The 25,453-nt window shown below is 38.5% G+C and overlaps 1 protein-coding gene across 2 annotated transcripts; it reads right to left on the bottom strand.

Moving 5' to 3' along the window:
* Positions 1–6,973: 6,973 nt before the first annotated feature.
* On the bottom strand, positions 6,974–24,872 carry LOC143854154 (TCP-1/cpn60 chaperonin family protein). 2 transcript variants are annotated; one of them, XM_077363976.1, is made up of 12 exons: positions 24,717–24,872; positions 15,074–15,168; positions 14,865–14,921; positions 14,565–14,630; positions 14,343–14,454; positions 13,963–14,091; positions 13,443–13,514; positions 12,990–13,105; positions 11,000–11,076; positions 9,360–9,845; positions 8,034–8,349; positions 6,974–7,302 (listed from the first exon to the last, which is right to left on the bottom strand). In XM_077363976.1, exons 2-12 carry the CDS (start codon positions 15,077–15,079, stop codon positions 7,156–7,158), a joined length of 1,584 nt encoding a protein of 527 aa, XP_077220091.1. In that variant the 5' UTR covers positions 15,080–15,168; positions 24,717–24,872; the 3' UTR covers positions 6,974–7,155. The 2 variants fall into 2 exon arrangements, with proteins under 2 accessions (XP_077220091.1, XP_077220092.1); XM_077363977.1 differs by lacking the exon at positions 24,717–24,872 and adding an exon at positions 23,944–24,088.
* Between the last annotated feature and the right edge of the window lie 581 nt (positions 24,873–25,453).

The following is a 25,453-nucleotide window of genomic DNA, read 5'->3' as shown; positions in this document are numbered from 1 at the left end:
ATCCAGTCTCTAGAATAGTCTGGTTGATCTGAGACATTTTCCTCCATAGAGCTTGTAGATACCACGTGATTAGAGGCTGTTAAAGCCATCTCAATTAACTCTAACGGTTTTTCATCAGAGATAAGGAGATCTCCCCATCCTTCTAACTGATCTTCATCAATGACAAGAAAATCTGCCCATTCTTCTTCATTGTCCTGAAAATTTTTCTTTTCAGCCACCAAGGATTGGTCTTCAACAATGGAGACAAAATCTGCCCATTCTTCTTCATTGTCCTGAAAATTTTTCTTTTCAGCCACCAAGGATTGGTCTTCAACAATGGAGACAAAGGCGCTCCATTCGTCCTCGCTATTATCATTCTGTTGAACATCATTCGATGTAGCAGAATTTCCTTCTTCAGATTTCTTCTTTGGTGCATAGCAATCCCTGGCAAAATGACCAGGCTTGCCACAGTTGTAGCATGTCCATGTTTTCTTTGAACTTGAGCTTGATTCACGATTTTTGTAAGCTTCCCCTCCTTGAGTGCTCCCTTGCCAAGGCTTTGATTTTGATTTGGGCTTGCTTCCCCGACCTGTGAAGAGTACCTCTTCATTTTCTTTCAAGGATATACCTGCAATTTGTTTTGCCAAACTCTCTTGATTGGCTAGAAGACTTTCCAATTCAAGTAGAGATGGCTGAACTGGCCACCCTTGAATAGCTGTAATGAACCCATTGTATTCGGATTTTAAACCTCGAATAATTATCCTCCGTGTACGTGCATCGGTGATTTTGGATTCTGCATCAAGTTGGGTGATATCATGACAAATACCTTTTACTTTCATGAAGTATTGGGATATTGTCATGTTCCCTTGAGAGACTGATCCAATCTCATTCTCTAGCATCTGGAGTCTTGCATCATTTGTTTTAGAAAACAAAACAGCAAATGACTCCCAGGCTTCCTTAGGCGTCTTGACTTCACGAATATGGCCTAACATATCCTTCTGAATGGTGGCCTTCAGAACAAACAAAGCTTTCCCTGCTTTGATCTTCCACTTACGTGAAGCATCCTGGGAATCGGGTGTGCAGTTGGGAGGGACGGCATCAGCTCCATTCACAACCTCCCAAAGATCTTGACCCTGAAGATACGACTCCAGGCATGACTTCCAGTAGTCATAATTCGTGTTATTTAGCTTCTCGATTCCACCTACTGAATTGGTGAGATCCATGATTGCAGCCAAACAGCAGGTCTTCGATCACAGCTAGATACGATCGCAGCAAACAGCAGGTCTTTAATTCTCCAAAACCTCAGCAACTCTCCCAGAAAATTGCCTCAGCTCTGATACCAATTGTAAATAAAACAGAGCAGAAAACAGAGACTTGAAACTAGCTTTTCTTGCTTAATCAATCGAGTGAAATGGATTACAAATAAATAGACTAGCAACAACTTTAACAAATATAAAATATCTAAAACTACTTCACTAAAGTCTTGGTCTTCCTCCTTTTATTGAAGATAGCAAAAGATTTCATATGATAGCAACAACTTTAACAATCATAACAAACATATACTACTTCACTAAAGTCTTGGTCTTCCTCCGTTTATTCTGACTAAAGATAGCAAAAGATTTCTCATGCAACAGAATCTGAAGGCTCAGTCAACATTCCTTATTTCTTTAGTGAGAAGTTGGTGATGATCTTCAACATATAGTTCAGAATACCCCATCAATATTATCTCATCGTTTCCAACTACCATAGACCTCAAAAATCAATACTAAATTCTTTCACCCAAGTTGAATTTTTATGATCCTTTAAAATCCATATTTCTGTCCTCCCATCTAGGAAGAAACGGAAAATAGAGAGACTCTCCTTAAACTCTACCAATAGATACTCATCAAATGAACTTTTCAAGTGTAGTTCAGGAAGCTTGATCTCTTTGAATTTCTCATCACTTATATCCATTGAGGGTATAACTTCAGGGCCTTTGTAATCTAACATCCAGTGAAATGCTTTGTCTGCAAATATGGGGAAACAACCAGGATTAAGAGGATACGGAAGTTACCAATATTTCTCCATGAATCCGTCCCCAATGCGAATTCTCCGGTCGCGGGATTATAAATGCAAATCTGGCTGCTGGGAGACAGATTATCAATGCAAATTTGGCTGCTTCGCCAGGCTCTGCACTCAAAGCAGAGCAAACCATTATAGGAATTCACTATATCAAGATTTCTAGCACATGGAAAAGGTATTGGGGACTTCCTTGTGTCCAAGTTATTAAGTAACCTGTTCTTCTCCACGAAAAAAAGCTCAAAGCATTCTCGGAATATTGGTTGGATGACAAAAGTAGGGTTACTTTTCAATCGTATTATCTGTGTGTCAATGAACGTTGGAGAACTGATTAAAGAGTGCAAAAACTTCGATGCGCGTCTTATTCTCAAAATAGACTTGATAGGAAGCCTCAAAAGGATGTCAACCAGTATATCGTGGGGGAGTTCAATATAAGAATGATTAACCCACAAGCCGGAATTAAATATTAACTATCAATACTTCAATCCTATGAAACAACCAATTACTCTAAAAGCTTAAGCCGTTGGGGAAGTGTTTTTTTATTTTTTTGAATGGTAACAGAATTCGTTAAAAGAAGACTGAGAAGGTCCCCCTTTCAGTACTAAGACACACATACAATCCAAGAAAGACAATTACAACCCCGCCATATGCAATTAGGGCGAAAGAAAATCAAAAAGCTCTAAAACTTGCTTAGAAACTCCATCTTTTGCCAACTTATCTGCCATTGCGTTAGCAGATCTTCTCACATGATGATATAAAACCGAAAGCCCTTCTGAAAGATCTTTTATCTCATCAAAGAAATGAAGAAATCTCCACGGAGGAATCAAAGAGCCCCTGAGCCATATTTTATCTTTTTATACTTTAACAATCCCCTCACGTGTGGCCCTTCTTTTTAGGGTTGGCCTATGCATAGCACATGTGGCCCCTCTTTTTGGGTTTAGCCATTACATGTGGATTTTTAATATTAATGAGGTTTAATATCAAAAGTAGGCTAAAACCAAAAAGAAGGGCCACATGTGCCACGCGTAGGCCAACCCTAAAAAGAGGGGGCCCAAGTGAGGCGGATTGTTAAAGTATAAAAAGTATAAAAAGCTTAAGCTTCTGGTGTAATTGGTTGTTTGACAAATCAGTCAAAAGAATTGCTTCAACGAGAGAGGGCTAATCAAAGAAAGCAGATAGTAGTAGTTCTTCACAAATCAATATAGCTATCCTAAGAGTAAGTCAAAACATAATTGTCAAGAAATGCATCAATCAACTACAACAGTAGTGTTTCTGAGAAATACAATAGCTTCTCATATTTTCTAAAGTAAAAAGTTCTACCTATTCAACACAAGAAAAATACATTGGTAACTTAAAAGGGGAGGAAAAACTAGAAAAAGAGGGAAAGGGGGTGTGGAAAAGTGGACTAATAGTAATAAGAGTGTGTGTGAAACTAATGGTTATATGAGTAATTGTAGGAACACAAGATTTGGAATTGGAAGCTTTCTGTTGCGTGAAAATTAGGGACTGGCTTCTGGGTTTCCTATTTCAACTCAACTTGGCTTTCGTATTTCAACTAGAACAAAGAAAAGAAATGGACTAAAGTCGTCTAACACAAAGTCGCCTAAAATAATTTGAACTTTTTCCTAAATTCTATTCAACTTTTCTCTTGAAATTTCTCTCCAGAGTCGAACTAAATTCCTAAACAATGTCCAATTTTCGTCCAACTTTTGGAAGGATAGGCCAGTTCTTGAAATCCTATAGTCGATTAGAGCCATTCAACCATATTGTGTTAAAAACAAAGAGCAAAGTAGAAGCAAACCCCACAAACACAAATTACAAAAGAGGAAGGGAGAGAAAATTCCCTTTCAATATTATTCGGTAAAAACCGTACGCCACTGCTCCTTTTTTTTTACACTTTCTCTGAAAATATACTGACATTTTGGCATCCCTGCCTTTTATATACAGAAACAATCAAACAATAAACAGATCCTAAACAAATTAGAAACTTCTTTAACTACTTCTTTAAGGCCCTAGTTTAAATTAAGAAATATCCATGTGGGCCCGCGATGACTCTCAACATATTGTGGGCCCTTTCTAATGTCTAACCCTTATGATTGAACGATCCTAACTATCCGAATGGCAGATTTCAAGAAAATGTTTAAAACGTGAACAATTTCTTTGTAGAGATCAACAATTGATGGTTAGGATCGTTTGATTGTTGAGGTTTGTGCGCGGATCAAATGGTGGAAATTAATCTTCCAACCAACATCCTACGTGTTCGTTAGACAATTGAGTACAAAAGCAATCGTATTCATGCCCCAAGATTACTAATCTGTCCTCGCTGGTAATTGTTATATGCATAGGTACTGATATTTGCACAACCATGTTTAGAATAAGACCAACTTGTCATCTCTTCTTTAATTGGCTGTTGAGAAGTTATTGGGAATTGTAATAGCCTTTGCCATCTGGTTAGTAATAAAAGACAACGTGATTTCGGCCCATTATCAAGACATGGTAGTGGGAGAGAGATTTGATGAGAAATCTCTACCAATTCCCATTTGTCAACACAGGTATCAGCCCTGTATTCTGAACCTATATTCTGAAATCTGAATGTTCAGTAACACATCATTTTTCCCACATGTTACTTTAATGGGAAAACTATTAGGTTTCTCGCACAAGAAAACCCACTCAACTTACGAAGCAAATATACAAGTGGATTAAAGGAACTAAACCAACAAGAGAGCAATCACACAAAAGAACACAAAAGATTTACGGGGAAAAACCTCCAACGAAGAGGGAAAAACCATAGGGCAAATCCGACGAAATATCCACTAATCAAATAATTAAGAAAATACAACGTCTCTTTCTCTCAAGTTTTTCACCCAAAACTTGAGACCATATAAGAAATAAGAGAAATAAAAGGGTACCTCGTTGCGAACAACAAAACTCACTTTCTCACCAAAAAATACTCACTTCGATCTTCAAGTCGAAGAAGACCAGATCCTCGCGAAGTCTCCGTGCGACGAGAGGATCCAACAGCACGGTGAAAATCTCCAAGAAGAAACGCTCCAAATCCTTGGTTTTGATCCCACACAAAACCTTCTAAAAGAGCCACCAAGAAAAAATCCTGTTTTTGGGTTTTCACGCACCTGGCACACACCCACACGGCACTGTTTTTTTTTTCTCAATCGGAAACCTCTCTTGTATCCTATTTCAATGGGATTCTAAAAGTGGGTGTGGGATGTGGGGCCTACCTGGGCTGGACCCACAACAAAAACTAGCACCCCTATTCTCCCCGATATCTCCTTTGCATATTCAGATCATCACCAATCACATCTTCAATAGACCTCTTTCGATAACCTAGAATTTAAGTACATGTAATGAGAAATTATTTACATTTAATCTTCTAAGGATGTAGTCTTATTTGTATACAAGCTTATATGCAAATAATTGTGAGAGAAGTGGTAGGAAGACGCTCGGGTGGGGGAAGCTTCTTAAAATTCCTCCCTATGGGATGTGCTAGGGACCATCGCAGAAGGCATTTCGCGGACGGGTTGTTGCACTCATTCATTTAATTCATCTCATGTGGCTGCTCCCTCATGCAACAGTCCCTCCGCGAAATGCCTTCTGTGATGGTCCCTAGCAAATCCCAAATAACAAATATGCTCGAATTTAAATAGCTTATTATCTTTGATAAAATAAAAAATGTGCTCAGATTTAAATACACGTGGCAAGATTTGAAGGGCTACAACCCTAACACAAGCATGTCTTTGGAAAACATGAATAACGTTTGTGAGATAGGGGTATTTTACTAGTTCTATGAGATAGGAGTATTTTAGTCATTTTCAATAAGCTAGGGATAAATTTTTTTCATTTTCCTTGAGACATGAGTCTTTTTGTCTTTTTCATTGGTATTTCAATCATTTTTTTATAAGTAATAGGCACTTTGGTCATTTCTCATGAGATGAGGCTATTTTTATGACATATTTTCTCATTTTCAACACAATATAATTAATTATTTTAGTTATTTTCTATTAAAAAACTATTTTAGTTATTCACCACGACATGGATACCTCAGTTATTTTCCATGATATATGACTTTTCGTCAAATCGATGAGTTATTTTGTCCATTTTCTATAAGATATATGCATTTTGATGAGTTTTTATATGGTGCCCGACCATCAAGTACAATGAAAGTAGTACCACCCTTGATATTTGATCCAACAACAGCGTACTTTTTAATAGGGGTGCAACTTGGGCCGGGTTGGGTCTAGCTTTTGCTAAAAAATGAATTGGAATGAACCTGAAGGTCCTGAACCTGACCCGATTTTAAGATAAAAGCTCAACCCGAATTCCAAAAAATTGACCCGAGTTGCGGCCCTACTTTTTAAAGAGGCTGCTGGTGGATCAAATATCAAGGATGGTACTTCCATCGTACCTTCACAGGACTTGAGGGTCGCCCATCATATAATTTATCTTATTTTGATTATTTACTAAGAGATGATAGTAAGTTTTTTTTTTTTTTTTTTTTTTCGCTCGGTTGATAGTAAGTTATTTTCCACTGGATATGAATATTTTTGCTATTTTTTACATAAGGATGATTTGGTCATTTTCAATGAGACGCAAATATTTTAGTCATTTTCTAGGCAACATCAGTATTTTTATCAATTTTAATGAGACCGAAATTTTGGACATTTTCTAAGCGATATGGGTATTATTATTTTACATAAAAAATATGTACTCTGGGCTTAGTCAGGGAAGCCGAATCCCGAGTTTACATTTAAAAATCTTACCATATCGGGCATATAAGTAAGTGACCTGCCTATAAAATTCGACTTCAAATATAAGTTGGTTCCATTTTATGCCTAAAGAAACACCCTATTAAGGGATAATCGCATTGCCAAATACAAGAATGCCAGATCTCTGTGTATGACTACTACAGGCTACAGCACCATTACCAGGTTCTGAACTTCTGATTAGATTAAAAGGCAAAATATTAATAAACTATCCTTAAATCAAATCAAAACCAAAAAGCTCCAAAGGTACTGTTTTTCAATCAACCCATCTCAGTAGCAAATATCTCAAAGCAACTGTGGAGTTCAGGAGACACATACAGAAGAAAACCCGATCACCATCTCACATTCTGTCTTCTCTCTTTCGCGGGGCACAAGTGATGATCTCATCGACTCGCAGAATCATCTCTGCAGCCTCAGTTGCAGAAAGCAGCACGGCTTGCTTTACTTTAAATGCCTCTGATATCCCAAGCTTCTCCATATCTCCTACCTGCAACAGACAAGACCCAAAAGCCGTGGATAAGGGGATGCATGCCCATCACAAACACACGAGGCACTGTTTGTTTTGGATTTTGACCAACGGTTGTGAAGCCCAAAACTGATTATTGTACACAAAATTTGTCAAAATTTAAGTAAAACGTGAGTAAAATAATCAGTTTTGGATTCGCAATCGGTTCTCAAAATCCAAAACAAACAGGGCTTAAGCAATCCGGGAACTCTTTTAAACTAAGGGCACATTTGGCTACCATGATTTTTTTTTTTCGTGATAAATTGGTGTCTCCAAGTGGTGCGAGAGGGGTGGGGCAGTGGGAGGAGGAGAGAGATTTGAGAGGGCACGATTGGGATGAGCCTGAGAAGTGGCTAAAAATAAGGAAAAAGTCGATCCTACTATTAGTAGAGTTGTTTGTTTCCTGATTTTTTGCCACTTCTCATCACTTGGAGACACTAGTTTCCTGATTTTTAGCCACTTCAGGAAACTAGTGTCTCCAAGTGATGAGAAGTGGCAAAAAATCAGGAAACAAAAAACTTTACTAAAAGTAGGATCGACTTTTTCCTTATTTTTACCCACTTCTCAAGCTCATCCCAATTTGTGCCCTTTCAAATCTCTCTCCTCCTCCCACTGCCCCAGCCCTCTCGCACCACTTGGAGACACCAATTTATCATGAAAAAAAAATTCCAGATTGCCACACATGGTCTAAAGCGGCACTTTATTTCACTTACAGCCCCGGAGATAACGTCAATCCCGGCAGTAGTTCCCTCCTTGTGGTGCTCTGCGCGAAGCTGAGCAACCAACTCCGCGCTGTCCAAACCGGCATTGTCAGCTATAGTTGTTGGTATGGCCTGGAGTGCACGTGAGAATGCCTCAATAGCATGAGACTTCTTCCCGGGCGTTTTTCGTGCTAGTTCATCCACTTCTTTTGCCATCAGCATCTCGGGCCATCCACCCCCAAACAAAACTCTGCTGTCAGTCACCGTTTGAGATAGCACACACAGGGCATCGTGTAAAGATCTTTCAGCTTCGTCGAGCGCATGAAAACTGCAAAGCAAATGAACATTGTCTCATAAATATAAAAATCCAACAGCTTGAATAGGAGTGAATCTGGAGTGCATCAACTTCACTTCATCAAATTGTTGGATGAGAATGAAAAGATTAGCCCAAATACATGATCAACAACAAAATGAACATTTCTGAGTCGAAGGTGAAATTTAACTCAATGAACAAAGTTTGCTCCTGTTCCATGTGCAACGAGACCAAAAAACAAAAGGAAACGAAATTACAAAAGGGAAAAAAATAAGCAACCAACAATGATTGTGTTCCACTTCATTGTCAATAATCCATTTGAAGGCAATTAATCAAAAAAGTTAGGATCATTCGAGGGCTGTGTTTTCAAGTAACAAGCCTCATCCACAGTACAATCCATGATATGCACACTCCAGAAATCCAGCCATACCAACATATATAGTGGTTGTTAGAGTATAAAAGATTAAATAACGACATCTCCAAAAGCTTAAGCTTTTGGAGGAATTGGTTGTTTCACATGGTATCAGAGCAAAGGTCCTTGGTTCGAAACTCCTTTACATGTAATGGCCAACCCAAAAGAGGGGCCACATGTGCCACGTGTAAGCAAACGGTAAAAAGAGGGGCCACACAAGGGGGAGTGCCAAAGTATAAAAGATTAAATAAAGCCATCTCCAACAGCTTAAGCTTTTGGAGTAATTGGTTGTTTCACAGTGATGAATCTGCACTGAGCTCATCTCAGTTTATCATAATGCACCACCACATCAAGTAATTAAAGATGTAACACCGATGCCCAAAATGTTGTATTTAATATGCAGCTAACCGCACAGGTAGATAACAGAAGAGTCCATCAGGCCAAATAAAAAAATAATATAACAGAAGAACAGGGAAAAACCGCGAATATTGATAACATCTCTAGTAAAATTAGACAATCTAAAGTATTAAAAAAAAGAAAAAGAAGTAAAAAAAAGGACATTTTAAAACAATATCAAAATCACCAAGAGAATCATTAAAGGAACAAAACATACCTTGCCCCACGTAATACTATGGTACATGCCTGACCCATTTCAACCCCAGAAAACTTAATCAACTTGTCCTCACCGATCATGATTTCCTCAATGAGATTGCAATGGCCAAGCTTAACAGATTCAGGATTGTCAAAGGTTGATGCAATTTCGCCGCCAGTTACAAGAGCTAGGCGCTCGATCCCATCAAAATCCGCATGCTCAATTGCAAGAATCCCCGCGTCCGCAAAGAGTTCCTCGGGGAAGTTATAAATCAACTGTCGGTTAACAAAACAGTTAATCCCATGACCGATAATTTTCTGCACCTTCTCTTTCATTTTCTCTTTTTCTGCTCCTTCAATCTGAGCTACTCTAGACATTGAATCAACACGAACACGAGCCCCATAAATTTTTACTTTGTCAGTGTCCATGGCAGTATTTGCCACCAAAATGTTGGCATTTTCTATGCGTTTCGGTTGGCCAACACCAATTTTTTTGTCCAGGATAAATCTGCAAAAAAGAGACACACTTGTACTAAGAAAAACACAACAATATTGTCTCCATAGAAATTTATAGACATAAACATACTTGAATCCCCACAAAAGATGTAACACCAGCTAAGATGAATATAGAACTAAAGAGGTCTTCGGTCTAAAAGTAATTAATGAAATATATACCACACGGGTATGTGCATGTGGCAAGATTATTGCCAAACATACATTTAGGTACAGAGTGCAAAATAATGCTTTTCTTACTAGATGTATTAAAGAACAAATTGTGAAAGCAAGGAATAACAAGAATCTTTCTCCATGCACAACTATGTTGCCCATTCAGGTAGTACCTCTCTTATTGTTTGCAGACAATCTTGAATCTCTAGCCACAAGATAGGTGAGTCTTATATGATTTTTTCATCATTTAATAAGTTTGTTCTAAATTAAGTTGTTACTCTAGCGACTGGTTCTTTAACTCTTGCAGCTGGTTAAGGAACATTTTTCCTACCAAGTCTCTATCTTTTGTTTTGCATGTAACAAACCATCACTTCAACTTGTTATCTAGTGTTCAATAACTTTTCCCCCTCGTGTATTTTAGGATCTAAAGAAAAAAGTGGGCACTGTGGCGGACTTGATTCTGGTGGACTCTACTATCTATATCGTAGCCTGATTGTCGTTGCTCTTCATTCTGTTGTCTCTCCTCACCTTCGGTGTTGTCAACCATGCACCGATCTCTTCATTATTTGAAGCTGTTAATTACTAGTCTTAGTCTAATTGTACATCAGAAAGTGAAGCCTGTGAGTTGGGCAAGGATCATAAAGTTCTGTATTGTTCTACAGATTGTAAAAGGAAGGTAATTCACTTTGATATTTAGGGTCCAATTAGAGGTAAAAGTGTGTCCGGACATAAGCATTTAGTTGTTTATGTGGATGATTTCTTTCACGAATTATACTAATGTTTGTTAGGTCATAAGCACTCTCTACCTTCGATGAACAAAATGTGGGGCATTCTAGCCCTCCTCGCCCACATATGCTACACAGTATTCTTAAAATTCTACAGTACAAATCCTAAAACATGAATAACATAGGAATCAAGATATGATTCAATAGGATTCTAATAGGTAGAAAACATAAGATGCTGCCAAAATCACATATTTGAAGGACACATGCCCACCCTTCATCTAAGAATGAATCCTTCAAGGACCCTCCAGCTTTTTTGATGATTTGGATCGACTCCAAGTTTGTACTTCCCTGCCATTGCAAGATAAAAAAAATTAAACAAAATTGCTTGCAATTATTCAAAAACATTTTAAATATTACTAAGAAATAAAGAGTGCAAAATTAACAATTGAGTGTGCCTATGAAATGGTTGGCCCTAAACTCCTAATAATAACATTAAAAAGAAACAAAAAGAAAAAACATGTGCAATTCATACAACCATCAGTTCAACTACTAAATACAAGTAACTACCATAAAATAAATAATGAACAGAAGTACAGAACATTATGCAATGTTTAAGAACCAATTTGTTTGGGATGGGTTGGGCAATACATATAGGTATGAGATGAGAATACATGGCAACAAATAGAAATTAAGAGAACGAATAAATAATCAAGAACAAGAAAGATTATGAGATCAAGAACGATAAAGATAAAAAAAAAGACAGAGATCAATAAAGATCGAGATAAAAAAAGATCAAGAAAGAGGGATAGTGGGAGTATAGAAGGAGAGTGGTTTATGAACCCAACCGGTAAGGGTGAAGAAGAAGGAAATGTGAAAAAGAAAGAAAAAGGAAAATGAGACTAGAAAGAAAGAGATGTGAGAAGAGAGAGGGGAGATAGAGAAAAGGTTGTAAGAAGTGAGAATGACAAGAGGGCATCGTCGACTTATAATCCCAATTGAGAGAAGATGAGAGGGAGAGAAGTGGGAGAGAAGAGTAGGAGAAGATAAAAGCAAGAAAGATGAGAGCTTAGAGGTAGAAACTAACATGATATGAAGCTCAAATCTTCATTCATTTCATCATTGCATAGTATCAAAGAAAAGTGTCATCATGCTATACACACATAGATAAGAAAAAGAGAAATAGAAAGTTCTAAACCCTAAACAAAAACCTAACACGTTTGAACTAAAATACCGTCTAATGACTTAATTTTAATAATACATGCATGACGCCTATTTAAAACACTCATAACTCAAAGAACTAAAATGATTTTGATGGAAAAAGACTCTACTACCCCCTATGGCTTAAAAAGACTTAAAAAAGGTTAAAAACACTTAGAATTTAGAATATGGGTTTTAGAATAGGCCCCCCTCATACTCTCCCGCTTGAAAAGATTCGACCCAGTTGAACATAATGATTGGCATGACGGGTGGGAGTATGTCAGCTCTGATCTTTCCACAATCTGCAAACAGTAGATCCTTCCAGGGGACTAAGTATTTCTATGATTGAAACTGACATGTTCACATTTTCGTGCAACCAACATGCATTGTAATACCAACATTTAAAACATGGCTCACAAGTATAGATTCATTGGATCAAATGCTACCCTTGGGATGTATCAAATATTGCTCAATTAGAGATACCCATCATCCATATTACCTTACAGATGTGAAAAAATCCGTTATTTTCTCAACGGAACTTATGTGGATCACAAAACTTGGTATCACGGTCATGTCATCATTTTTTCAATAACACGATCATGTTATCATTTTTAAAATAGCACAGTCTATCCCACTCTGCATGTGGGACTTTATGGTGATCAGGTCCCGTTAGTCCAGCCCATTACCTTTGGTCCATTATGGTAGGAAAATCCAGCCCCTTGGCAAACACGCAAAATGGTAAGTGTCGTCACGGTGTTCATTAATGACATAGAAACATCCAGTTACAATATGACTAGTTACAATTATCCAATTACACTATGACCAATGACAATGAGACAAACTAGTTGTAGCCCACCAGGAAACAAACTCAATCACCATAAAGTGCCGAGTAAGGCGGACAAAATTTGACTGTCTATTCAACCACTGTGAGGTCACTAACCATGTATGGAATTAGTGTTAAAACTAGCCGCTAAAACAATTATATTTACAATAGAGTTAATTTCATGATAAGATAGACATGAAAATGTTGCGATAGACAATGACAAGTTTGGTTGCACCCCTACCTTAAGCCTCATAACAGCATCCACGGCTAGCTTAGCAAAGTGTTCCTTATCTTGTGAGAGTATTTTAGAGCTCAAAGTCGTCATTGCTATTTTCATCAAGTCTGACTTAAACTTCTCTGCATCACAGCATGGGAATAGCATGTGTTAAAAATAAACCATAAGCAACAGAGGAAAAAAGTTATATCATGAAGAAATAACTGTGCAGTCCAGGCAACCACACTTCTTTCATTATAGTAACACCATCCTGATGAGAAGTAAATTTTCCATTCACTATTGCATAATTCAGCCTAGACCCACTGGTTATTATAAAGTTAGAATAGTTCAATAAATTTCAACAATAACTTTCTTGAGGTGGATAAGAGTAATAATTCACATCACCTAATGAAAAACAAAATTACTCAACTGGACAAAAGCATGGATCAATAGCTAAATTATTCAATTCACAACCATTACCTGGATCCTCTTTATTGTCCATGACCTTCTTCAACAAAGCATTGCGTGCACATTCAGCAGCCATCCTATAACCTATCAGGTCAAACACAGAAAATTCAGATAAGATGCAAAGACACAAAATCAATAGTATGATCTTGAAATCATTAATATGAAATTATATGATTAAAAATTTTATAGTAATTGACACGTTTTTCAGTGAACAAATGGATGCCCAAACATTAACTTTTAAGACTAGTCAGGTTAAGAGGATTAAAATAGTGACAAGAGGGAAAATAAAAGCACTCCAACCAACAGCTTTATACTAAAGTCAACCCCATAAGACATCACCAATAACCATAATTCAATAATTATTTAAGGCAATTCATGAAGTTCTGAAGCTGTTTAGGCAAAGGTTCCATGGAATACGATCCAGCGTGATCAGTTGGAAATAATCTCTTTCGGATCAGATCACTTTCAACAAAGAAATGGACAAAATACAAACAAGAACATAGTGGAAATGATATAGGAGCTTAAAGCAGACCTGAAATTATCGTCATTGGATGTATCTTTGTATTAATCAATTTCTCTGCCTCCCTTAAAAGCTCTCCAGCCAGAACAACAACGGAGGTTGTCCCATCACCAACCTCATCGTCCTGGACTTTTGAAATGTCTGATGCTTAAATTAAGGCAATCAATTATAAAAATTACAGTTTTTCGCAAGCGGTCATTTCTTGAAGATAGCCACCAACTGGCAAGAAATGTAACATTCTTTTGGGGTATTGTTAAAGTGATAAATCAGCAAGCACGCCAGTGTATTAAATTATACTAACAATAATTACAAATCATATAGTACAAAACCTAACTAGGGCAAAGCAATAACGTTTAACCCTTCAAATTGCAAACCCAAGCTGAATAGGATACCAACAAGGACTTTAGCGGCCGGATTGTCAATATGAAGAGATTTTAAGATAGTGGCACCATCATTTGTAAAGGTAACACTACGTCCTCTTCCTGTCGACTGTAAGATTTTATCCTACACGTCCAGCACACATTTGAAGGTTATTCCAACATTTTTTTTTTTTTTGAAAATGAAGGTTATTCCAACTATTGAACTGCGAAAAATAAGTTTTAAGTGATGTTTACCATTCCTTTCGGCCCTAAAGTGGTCTTGACCAAATCAGCAATCGCCATGGCACCAATAAATGATGCCTGCACCAAAAAGATTAAGAACCAAACATTACAGTTAAAACAAATATGAAAACAAGTATGCAAGAACAGGCATCAGCTCCCATTTACAACAATTCTAAAAAAGAAAATTAAATAATGAATATCCCTCAGTGGGCAAAAAAAAGTCATGAAAGCATGTGTACAAAAGCATGATAACTGTGAAAACAGGCATGCATCTACAATTATAGGAGTATGACTTCGGCAAATGAGACAAACCATTCTGGCTCGCTCCCCTTTTTCTTCGGTGGCATCATCTTTAAAAAGTCTCTCGATCTGCAACCAATATCAATGTAAGTGAATCTCAAATGCACAAATGAATAAAAGAGAAAGCAAAATGCAACCAAATTATAAGAAGCAAGAAAAGAACACATGGGTGCAATTTGGGTCTACATGCAACTGCACCAATATTAGAAGTAAAGACATACCGCCATGAGATATAAGGGAACTGAAATTAACTAGCTCCCGGTAGCTTAAGTACAACGTTGCAAGCAAGAAACCCAAGAAGCTTTGATTGAAGGATCTAAAATGATAAAAAAATTAAATATCAAAACTTCAATGCCAATCAGTAAAATAACTAAATATGATCCAGTCACTGCTTAATACAAACGAGAGTTCATGAATCAAATCTGGAGGACTTTTAGGAGAAATAATAAGAATTGATTCAAAAGGAGAAGCAAGAATGTGATTACAAAACAAATTAAAAACCCATAATAGTAATTACAACTGGAACAATATTGAAATTTATAGCCTTTGAGTTTGAAGTTTGAACATCAATCTTGAACTAACAGAAGCAAGCAAATTACAAAACAGATCCATCATAACCAAAGTAAGCCATTAAAAAAAAATCATTCAAAACTTATGAAAAGTAACTAGATCCAGCAGGACTGAAATGTCTCAGATATGCCCCTAAAACGGGCACCAAATAATGAAGATGGGTAACTGTTTTGGGGTTTCCATCGTGGATAAGGAGAAGTAGGAAAGAAGGGGAAAGGAGAAAGAGGCTTACCGTGAAGGAAGAACAGGCACAATAAATAGTCGCATGGCCTCTAGTTGTGCGGCATCCCACAAGAGAGAGAGAGAGAGAGAGAGAGAGAGAGAGAGAGAGGGTGGCTGCTTGACATTCCCTCTTCGTGAGTTTTTTAATTCCAAAAGCTCTGCTTAGCGTTGGGAAAGGGGGTTTAAATAGGTTTGGAGAAAACGGTTTGCGGTAATAAGAGGTGGGGCATGGGTGGATGGGTAAGTGGGAAATGGATAGTTGGCCATGGGCAACGAGGGAGGTTGTAGATGTGTAAGTGATGTGAAAAATCCCCACAGCTATGCCCAATAAAGCCGTTTAAAAAAAAACTATGCCTGATAAAACATAATAGATAATGTTTTAGCGACTAAAATAAAAATAAAAAAAATACCTAAATAGAACAAAGCAAGTAAACTAACGACTAAATCACATCGCTGCTGCAATCACCAACTGATCTGCCCCCACTCCTCTGTCGACAACTCGACATGGTGTTATCACAAATTCACAACACTCTTCGCAGTAGTTGGTGAACCAACTGATCTGCCCCCACTCTGTCGACGTGGTGTTATCACAAGACTCTTGGAAGTATCAAATAAAAATATAAAAAATACATAAATAGAACAAAGTAAACTAAAGACTAAATCACATCACTGCTACAATCACAAACTGATCTGCCTCCACCCCTCCGTCAACGTGGTGTTATCACAACACTCTTGGGAGTAGTACACACCAACTGATCTGGCCCCACTCCTCTGTTGACGTGGCTTGTTATCACAACACTCATGGATGTAGTTCATATAATCTTTTTTTTTTAATTGAATAGCCTTTAGTTTACTTGCTTTGTTTGATTTATGTATTTTTTATATTTTTATTTTAGTCGTTAAACCATTATCTATGTATTTTTAGAAGGTTCTACAAGTAAATCAGTTCGGTTTGTTATGGGTTCAGTAAGGACAAGAAGTTAGAACTAACATTCTTGTATGTTGGTGTAGAATGTAGGTATATAGGAGAATCGACAACTTCTTGTTCTAGAGCTAAAGCAAAAGTGTGAGGAGTGCACTAACGTTTTCAGAGCTGGTCAATTTCCATCCCCTATATTTGAGTTTCCTCATCCTCACTAGAAATGACTGTTATTGGTGTTGTAAGGCGATCTTATACTGACCATGAAAGGTAAGGATAGAAATTGAAGCTAACAAAAGGGAGAAGCAGCACATCAATCTTAGCTGAGGCCCTTTTCTTATGTTTTCCGGGCATATTGGTTCGTTTTGGGACAATTGGGAAATGTTTTTGGCAGTTCTCTCGTCTACTAATTCCACTGACCTACCCTTTCCCTTTGAACCACAGGCATCTCTGACAGGTCTCTTTCCGACAGGACAAGCTGGAGTAGCAGTGGATGCTAGAAAGATTTTGAAAAACCGAAATCACTGTGTTGTTGTCATTTGCAAAAGGTAGCATCATGGTATCTTCTTTGACGGTGCAGGTATACTACGTTCACTTTTCATTGAGCAAACAGACACCATGCCAGCTTCTTTCCGAGATGAAGATCAGCCCTTACTCGCTACTTCAGGGGCAAATCCCTGGTGTGACGACAGAAAAACAGCAGAGAATGTCCCGGCAAATGCAACCGTGTCATAGTTCAGGTTTGATCTTTGCCGGCAACTTGAAGAAATCTCGCTAGCTAAGTGGTATAGCGGGCGTCAGTGAACAACTTAAGTGAGGATATCTAGATACTTCAAAGTTAAAACAATTATAAGATCAAGTCAGAGAAGCCCACAATTTAATTCCCTAAAAAACCACCTATATCAACCACAAGACCATAACTTGTGACATTCATGTCACCATAATTGACCGTGTATGATAGAAAGGGAAGCCCACACCCAATTTCTTCTTAAAGAGCCATGCTAGCATTTAAACAAATAGATTTTAACCATGGTTCCCCGACTCCACAACTAATTTTCAACATTCTAATTGCAATACCATAGCTTATAACTTTTATGCCACCACAATTAGTCTTGTATAGTGGAAAAGGAAGTCCACATCCATTTGCTCACTAAAAGATACTCTTGATAACCAAAAAATTAGAAATTACTTTCATAAAGTTTGAGAGCAAAACTCTCACGTAGTTTCCCCGTCTCCACAACCTTTTTCCACATTCTTCACTGAATTCTTTTAACTATCTGCAAATCTAATGGGCTGGATTTCCCCAGGTTTTAGGAGAATTTCTGAATCTTGTAAGAGATGATCCTGGGCTGAGGTTTGCCCAAGTAAAATCGTTGTTCGACCCCTACCCCTCGGCGGTTCCCTCCTACTATCGGTCAGATAAAGTTGAGCTTCGATGGTTCTAGCACGAGGAAGCCGAGCCCAACGGTAGTGGGAGGTCATCTTCAAAATGAGGTTGGTGAAACTAAAACAGATTTCTATGGACCTATTGGACCAGCCAGCCTATGGCACCTGAGCATCTGCAAGACGTTATCATATGATCCTACAACTGGGCTGGGCCTAGGCAGTTTGAAAGAATGGTACCATCTAGACCTCTCAAGAATAGACAAAGGGTAGGGGAAAGGAAGTTGATGAAGACCTTCTCTAGTGATTGGAAAGTGTGGTTCAGTTTCTATGGAGATAACACAGCTTTCCTACCAGAATGCCTCCTCAGTCGATGAACCAAGCCAGCATACGAAGCAAAAACGCTTGAGAGAAGGCCATTTTCTTCTCTGCCCTCTCCTCTCCAAAAGCCATGGGAGAGACTACATACCTTTCCTTCGGTAGCTCTTTTTGTTTCCCAATGATATAGGTACATGGTGCAAAACCCGCTTTCCTTACTCAGCGAATGAGAGAGAAACTCAGAGGAAATAATACGTTCTCTCTTTGCGGGATCCGAAAGTGGAGAGCGCATAGGCACATAGGATCAGACATAAAGAATCAAAGAAAGTCATGGTATGGGTGCACATAGGAGCTACTAATGCACACTGAAGCAATACCCAGAGTTTAGTGCATGAGAAGACAGCAGTGTATGGGTGTTAGTGGGTAAACAAATAGTAATTCTAACAAGAAACCTAGAAATCAATGCTCTTCATGTAGAGAAATCCACACAATACCTACTTGAAAGGACCATAAAACACGAACAACTACAACATAACTAGTAATGGTACAGATTCAAAACAAACGAACCTAATAAGTATACCAAAAGAGGGGGAACAAAACTACCAATCCTTTTAAATACGATATAAAAACCGAAACAAAGCTCTAGATCACACATATCAGATCAAAAAAAAAAAAAAAAAGAACACCACATATAAGTGTAGATCTAAACAGGAGCCTCGAATCATTAAAAAAAAAAAGATCCATGCATTCACACCCATTGAAAAATAAACACAACAAAAAAAATCAATAATCTGAAAATGATGTGAAAGAACCTACTCAATAAGAAAGTGTTCAAACTTATTCAAGAAAAACTATGAATATATATAACCCAAGCAAACCTCATTCCAATACCCTAAAAGAACAATAAAAGACAATGCTACATCCACTCCTTGAGTCCCACATAAATAACACAAAAGCGAAAACAAACAAAAAAACACAGATGCATGCCTTAAAACGAGAGCATCGAATTGATATTCTTAGTATAAAATGTAAAATTGCCATGAAAACTGAGAACGCTCACCTTGCCCGACAACGAGAGAAGAGAAGGGAATAAGCAATTTAGAGAAGCGAGGGTTTTAGCATGCGCCCGCACAGTGAAAAGGAAATTAAAGTTGCACCTCTTTTTGGTGAACTTAGGGCAACATCTATTTTACTTATATATTCAGTGACAAAATCCAAATGGTGAGCGAGAGAATTAGGGCGGTCGAGGATGAGAGCGAGAAATGTTGAAAGTTAGGGCTTTAGTTGAAATGTTGAGTAAGGTTTACTTTTAGCATTCCATTAATACCCTTGGGCTGCTGGCCACCGTTTGGATTACAGAAAAAAATTTCCCTGTAGAAAAAATTTTCCGTACAGTTTGGCTAGAAATTATGTAATTAAAGGCTTATTTAGAGGGATATTACATTACAAATTCAATGCCCCTCTAAACAAAACTTGATCTGCTGGGGGTCAAGCTACTTTTTCATCTCTAATCAAACAATGAGATTTTGGATAAGTTTTTCTCGTCCAGACTTTTCTAGAAAATTCCTGCAATCCAAACTGAGGCCTTAAGAAAATATTTTATTTAGCCGGGGTTAGATGACTTGTACGGAGCAAGTTTAATTAGTTGAATAACACTTTCCCTTCGCACCTCGCCCATGTCGCTTTCAACAGTCATCATCTAGGCCCTGTTCATTTGAGATTATGATAACCGATGGTAACGAGAGTTTGGAGCGATGACGGTCGATGATGAATCCATTCTTAAGGGGAACATATATATCTCATCATCAGTTTGAGACCGGAAAGCTTTGGCACTCTCCATACAAGCAGAATAACGGTCTACTGTAGGCACAAAAAGTGGAAGAATTCCCATCTCACTGCCTTTTAACCCAGAAAATACCTTTATAGTCGGTTCAAATTTGACCAAACCAGATTTCAATTACAGCCGTGAGCTTCACATCTGATATCCCTTAGATCGATTCCAGAAGCCAGCAAACAGTGCTGAGCTAGCTAGTGTCGAAGCGCCATCCCTAGCCAAACATTTGGTTTAGTCACTTACGCTTAGCATCGGGGTGATTTACTTTGCTGACAAAGACACGGAGGTGCATCAACGATCTCGTCGTTCGAGTCCCCGGAGGAAGGTGAGACCAACCTTATTATGATTAGCAAGTTCCTTTTCAACTCCGTCGAATGGTTCCACTCGCCCTTTTCTCTCTCTTAGCTTTCCCTTCTCTCTCTTCTCTTAGCAGAGTAGGTTCAAGTCACACTTTTGGCTTGCTACAAGCTGGGTTCAGGGGCTGCAGTCAGGATGCTATCTAAACTCCTCCTTGTCCTCCGACTCGATCCACCAAAAACTTTCATTTTCTTGAGCTCCTCTCATTTCGGAGACTCGATCCACCAAAAACTTTCATTTTCTTGAGCTCCTCTCATTTCGGAGTTCGCACACTCTCTTTTGCTTCCTTAGCTTGGCTTGTTCGTGACAAAATGGCTTTCCCTCTCGCTTTCTTACGAAAAAATGGTATCCCTCATCATAAGGCTTGCATCGATCCCTGAGTCTTTAATGTACATTGATTTGCCTAGGAAATCATGCTTGTTGGACCCTATGAATAACTTGCTTGTTGGGCCCTTCACACTAAAGAGTTCCAAGTTGAGATCCAGAAATGATTATGGTACGGGCAATAAGCTCTAAGTTAGGATACCAAAATACAACTCAACTAAGCCTTTATCCCAAACTAGTTGGGGTCGGCCAATGAATCCTTCATAAAATTTCCATGAGGAAGGTGAAAGGATCTACCCAGCTTAAACTGACTAAGTCTACTCCTGACACTAGTTGGGTTCGTCTACATGGGTCATTTTCTTCCATTCTATCCTATACAAGGTCATGTTCTATGTTACGTTCCTAACCCTCAAGTCTTTCCTCACTGTTTTCTACCCAGGTTGTTTTCGGTCTGCCACTACCTCTCTTTACTTCATCAACTTGGCACGAGTCACTTCTTCTCACTGGAGCATCCAAAGGTCTGCATTGGATATGCACAAACCATCTTAAGTGGTGCTCTCTCATCTTATCCTCAATTGGTGTCACTCCCACCATTTTACGGATGTCATCATTTTTAATTCGATCTAACCTTGTGTAGCAGTACATCCATCTCAGCATTCGCATCTCCGCTACATGCTGCTTCCTGGTGGCCCAACATTCTCACTCGTACAGCATGGCTGGCATCACAGCTCTTATAAAACTTTTCCTTCAACTTGGAAGGTATTTTATGATCGCACAAAACTCCTGAAGCATGCTTCCACTTCAACCAACCCGCTCGTTTTATGTGGTTAACATCCTCTTCAATCTCTCCTTTCTTATGTAGGATTGAACTAAGATAGCGAAATATATCCCTCTTAGGTACCTCCTGTCCCGTCATATTTACTACATCGTCGCTTCGCCTCCTTACATTACTAAAGTTGCACTCCATATACTCTGTCTTAGTCCTGCTAGGCCTAAAACCTTTGGATTCCAAAGCAGTTCTCCAGAACTCTAACTTGGCATTAACTCCTGCTTTGGTTTCGTCAATTAATACTATGCCATCTGCAAATAACATACACCACGACACCTCGTCTTGGATACCCTTCGTAAGTTCATCCATAACTAGAGTAAAAAGATAAGGGCTTGGAGCTGATCGTTGGTGCATTCCTATTGTAACTGGAAACTCACTAGACTAACCATCCGTAGTTCAAACACTAGTTACTGCTCCATCGTACATATCCTTAATCATATCAACATATTTAGTAGGCACTTTTTTCCTTTCAAGGACCCACCACATAACACTCCTGAGAACCCTATCACACGTTTTCACTAAATAAATGAAAATCATATGAATGACCTTTTTATTTTCTCTAAATCTCTCCATTAACCGCCACATCAAGAAGATAGTTGGGATACCAAAATGATTATATGAAAATGGCAAAACTACCTACTCTTATTTAAAGATAAATATTTTAAAAAAATATGTCATCACTGGCTCACATGCCATAGAGTCTAGAGAGCCAATATTGTGTTGTTCAAGAAACTTGGGTCGGCTCTAAATAATGAATTGGAATCAACTCGAACCCGATCAAATTTTAATGTAAGAGCTTAACCCAAATTCCCAAAGATTGACCCGAGTTGCATCACTAACAATTAGATATAGATGTAGATATGGTATCCATATGATCAAGGGCCGCGGAGGGAGCTATATATGATCAAGAAAATCCATGGTCAATAAACCAAGGGAAATGATAAATGCCCCACTTTTCATTACTTGGGACACCCAGCTAGAGTGTATCTACAACTGCAAAGGGGCTGTTACACTTCACATTTAAGGAATGAAGTGACCTGATTGTGTACAATGCAGCTGGGTGTCCCAAGCGATGAAAAGGGAAGCATTTATCATTTCCTTAAACCAGGGGTTGCATACTTTATTTTGGGGAATGACAAAAAAAAGTGTAGTAGAAGACCTGGCAAATGGTCGGGTCGGGTCGACCCACGGGTCACGCGGGTGCGGGTTGCAGGTCAAAATGACCCGCATTCCTACAGGCCAGCAACCGGTGACCCGTACCCAGTGTGGGTGAGTCGGGTCGACCAGCAATTTTTTCCAAAAAAACGTTTTTATTGGGCGGTGACAAATTCACCCCCTTCTATGAATAAATTCACCCCCTAATTTTCAAAATGGATGGTACAGCCTACACCATAGGATGACCCAAACCGTCCATTTGATGGGCCACAACGTGAATAGATCGTGCCCCAAAAATCATTGCCATAGGATGACCTCAACCGTTCGATCTATAGAAGTTTCCATCTTGTGAGTCCCCGTTTAGATCGGAGGGGTTAGAATCATCCTGTGCTAATGATTTTTTTGGGCACAACCAAGCTTTTTTGCAGAACAATCAGGTAGTAATACCTCGTCTTTTCGCCAATAGGGGCACAACCTATTTACAGTTGGAAAGCTATAGGCTCTGTTCACTTATCCATAAAAAACAAAAATGAAGCCTAAAATACAGAAATGATACCTAAAAAACAAAAATGAAAACAAAAAATGCAGAGAAAAGAAGAGCTCTGCAGAAATGATACCTAAAAAATGCAGAGAAAAAGAAGAAATCTGCAGAAAACCCACATTTTTAACAAAAAAGAGTGATTAAGACCCAAAGCATCTCACAACCATAGATCCATTCAGACCTAAAAAATGTATCCATAAACACACAAATAAAAATACAAAATAACCTAACCTACATAAACATCCAAAAATCGAAAGTTCTACACTTCTCCCAAATCACTACTTCTCATAAACCCTAATTTCCAGATCTAAACTTCTCCCGCAACACAACAGATCTTGTAGAAGATGCAAATCTGTTGTGGAGAAGATGAAACCCCCGACACAACATCTGACGGAAAAAATAAACCCCCTATCACAACATATTACACGAAAAATCAAAACCCCATAGCAATAGATCACAGAAAACTAACCCCCAACACAACAGTTATTGAATAATGGAGAAGAAGAAACCTTGTACATAACAGATGGCGGAGAAATGAAACCCCCAACACAATAGATGACGAAAAAAACCCACCCACAACACAGCAAATCGTGGAAAAAAGTGAAAAAAATGCGTGGAGAATATGAAAAGATAACCCACCTTGAAAAATGGAGGAGAAAGATGGGCTTCTCCGGTCGTTCGATGCTTGGTGGTAGGATTTCCGTCACCGGAGTGTGTGAGGAAGACGAAAGAGTGGCTAGGGTTTCGCTGGGTAGGAAAAAGATAACGTACCTTGAAATGTGTTGAGAACGGTGGGTTGAAAAAACAGACCCTCCATAAATTTTCTCGCGCTTGTGGGAAAGTAACTTTCCTCACATTTTTGAGAGAAAACAAATCGAGGATTCGGCGAGAAAGACCATTTTCCACGTAATACTTTTCAATATCCATGTAATACATATTATTTTCTCCAGAAAGGAAGAGAACAACGAGATTTTATATTTTCCGATAAAATACACACAACTTTCCTTTCCATCCCTTTCTCGAGAAGGCAAGTGAACAGAGCCATACTGTATTTGTAATACCTCATCTTTCAGAACCAGCAAAATTTAGATAACACCGAGCTTTTTTTTCTTTTGCATCCTTTGCAGAACAATCGCAAAATCTCTTCATATAACATATGCATACAGACAACTCAAAATACTCTCTCATGAACAAACTTCTAATACAGAAACGATTCTAACCCTCAATTTTTTATGTATTTTCTCACATTAAAATCAACAGATCCATTACCAATGGGTAATGAAAAGTGGATCACAGACCTTGTACCATCACAGATGAAACCCAAACAAGAAGAAACCCAAACTATTAGCAACGAAAATAGATCTCTATTCAGAGTTTCAGACCATCAATCAAAGATAAATGAATGAAATTACCTGTGTTGAAGGAAAGAGTAAGCCCTCTTCAAGCTTCAGCAGTTCCTTTCGTTTCTTCTCAAGTCTACTAGTCTCAAAGACTCAAACCCTATCTAAACAGTGTAAACAAAAGAGAAAAAATGAGAAATGGCCTCTCTTTTAAGTTTTAAAACCCTAGCTCTGATCTTAGCCCTTGATCTCATTTTCTCTTTTAAAATAAAAAATGTTTAAAAAAGATCCAAAATCCCACGGGTGCCTGCAGGCTGACCCGACCCAACCCATGTTTTTGCAGGTTGGGTCACCCGTGGATCGGTTTTGACGGGTCACTAAAAACCCGACCCGTACCCACAAATTTACGAGTGAGTTGGGTCGACCCAAGGGCACGGGTCGCGTTTGCCAGGTCTAACAGAACATCCCGAGTGGTGCAATGGGTTTAACAATTTCACTCGAGGATCATGTAGCATGCATGTATCCCCATCACATGGCCCACTCACGCAATGCTCGTGGTATTGTTTGGAATAGTTCCACGTTCCAACTTTGTAAATATCAAAATTATGCATCCTCCCCATCTCATTGAATTTTGTTTCTACATTAAATACATAATTGGGTCAGGGTTCATTTTTTAGGCCCTCACTCAGGGTCGGGTCGGATTATGGGTTAATGCCTCGGGTCACCTTGACCCGGCCCGACCCTAAGTTTTCTATTATAGAATTGAACCATCCGTGCATGCTTATTTTGCTAATGTTTTCTATTATCTT

The sequence above is a fragment of the Tasmannia lanceolata genome, unplaced genomic scaffold (genome assembly GCF_043159265.1).
Source record: "Tasmannia lanceolata isolate RefF3 unplaced genomic scaffold, GAP_Taslan_0.1 ptg000020l, whole genome shotgun sequence".
NCBI lineage: Eukaryota > Viridiplantae > Streptophyta > Magnoliopsida > Canellales > Winteraceae > Tasmannia > Tasmannia lanceolata.
Note: the sequence above shows the minus strand (reverse complement) of the source record. Positions and strands in the feature narration are given on the sequence as shown.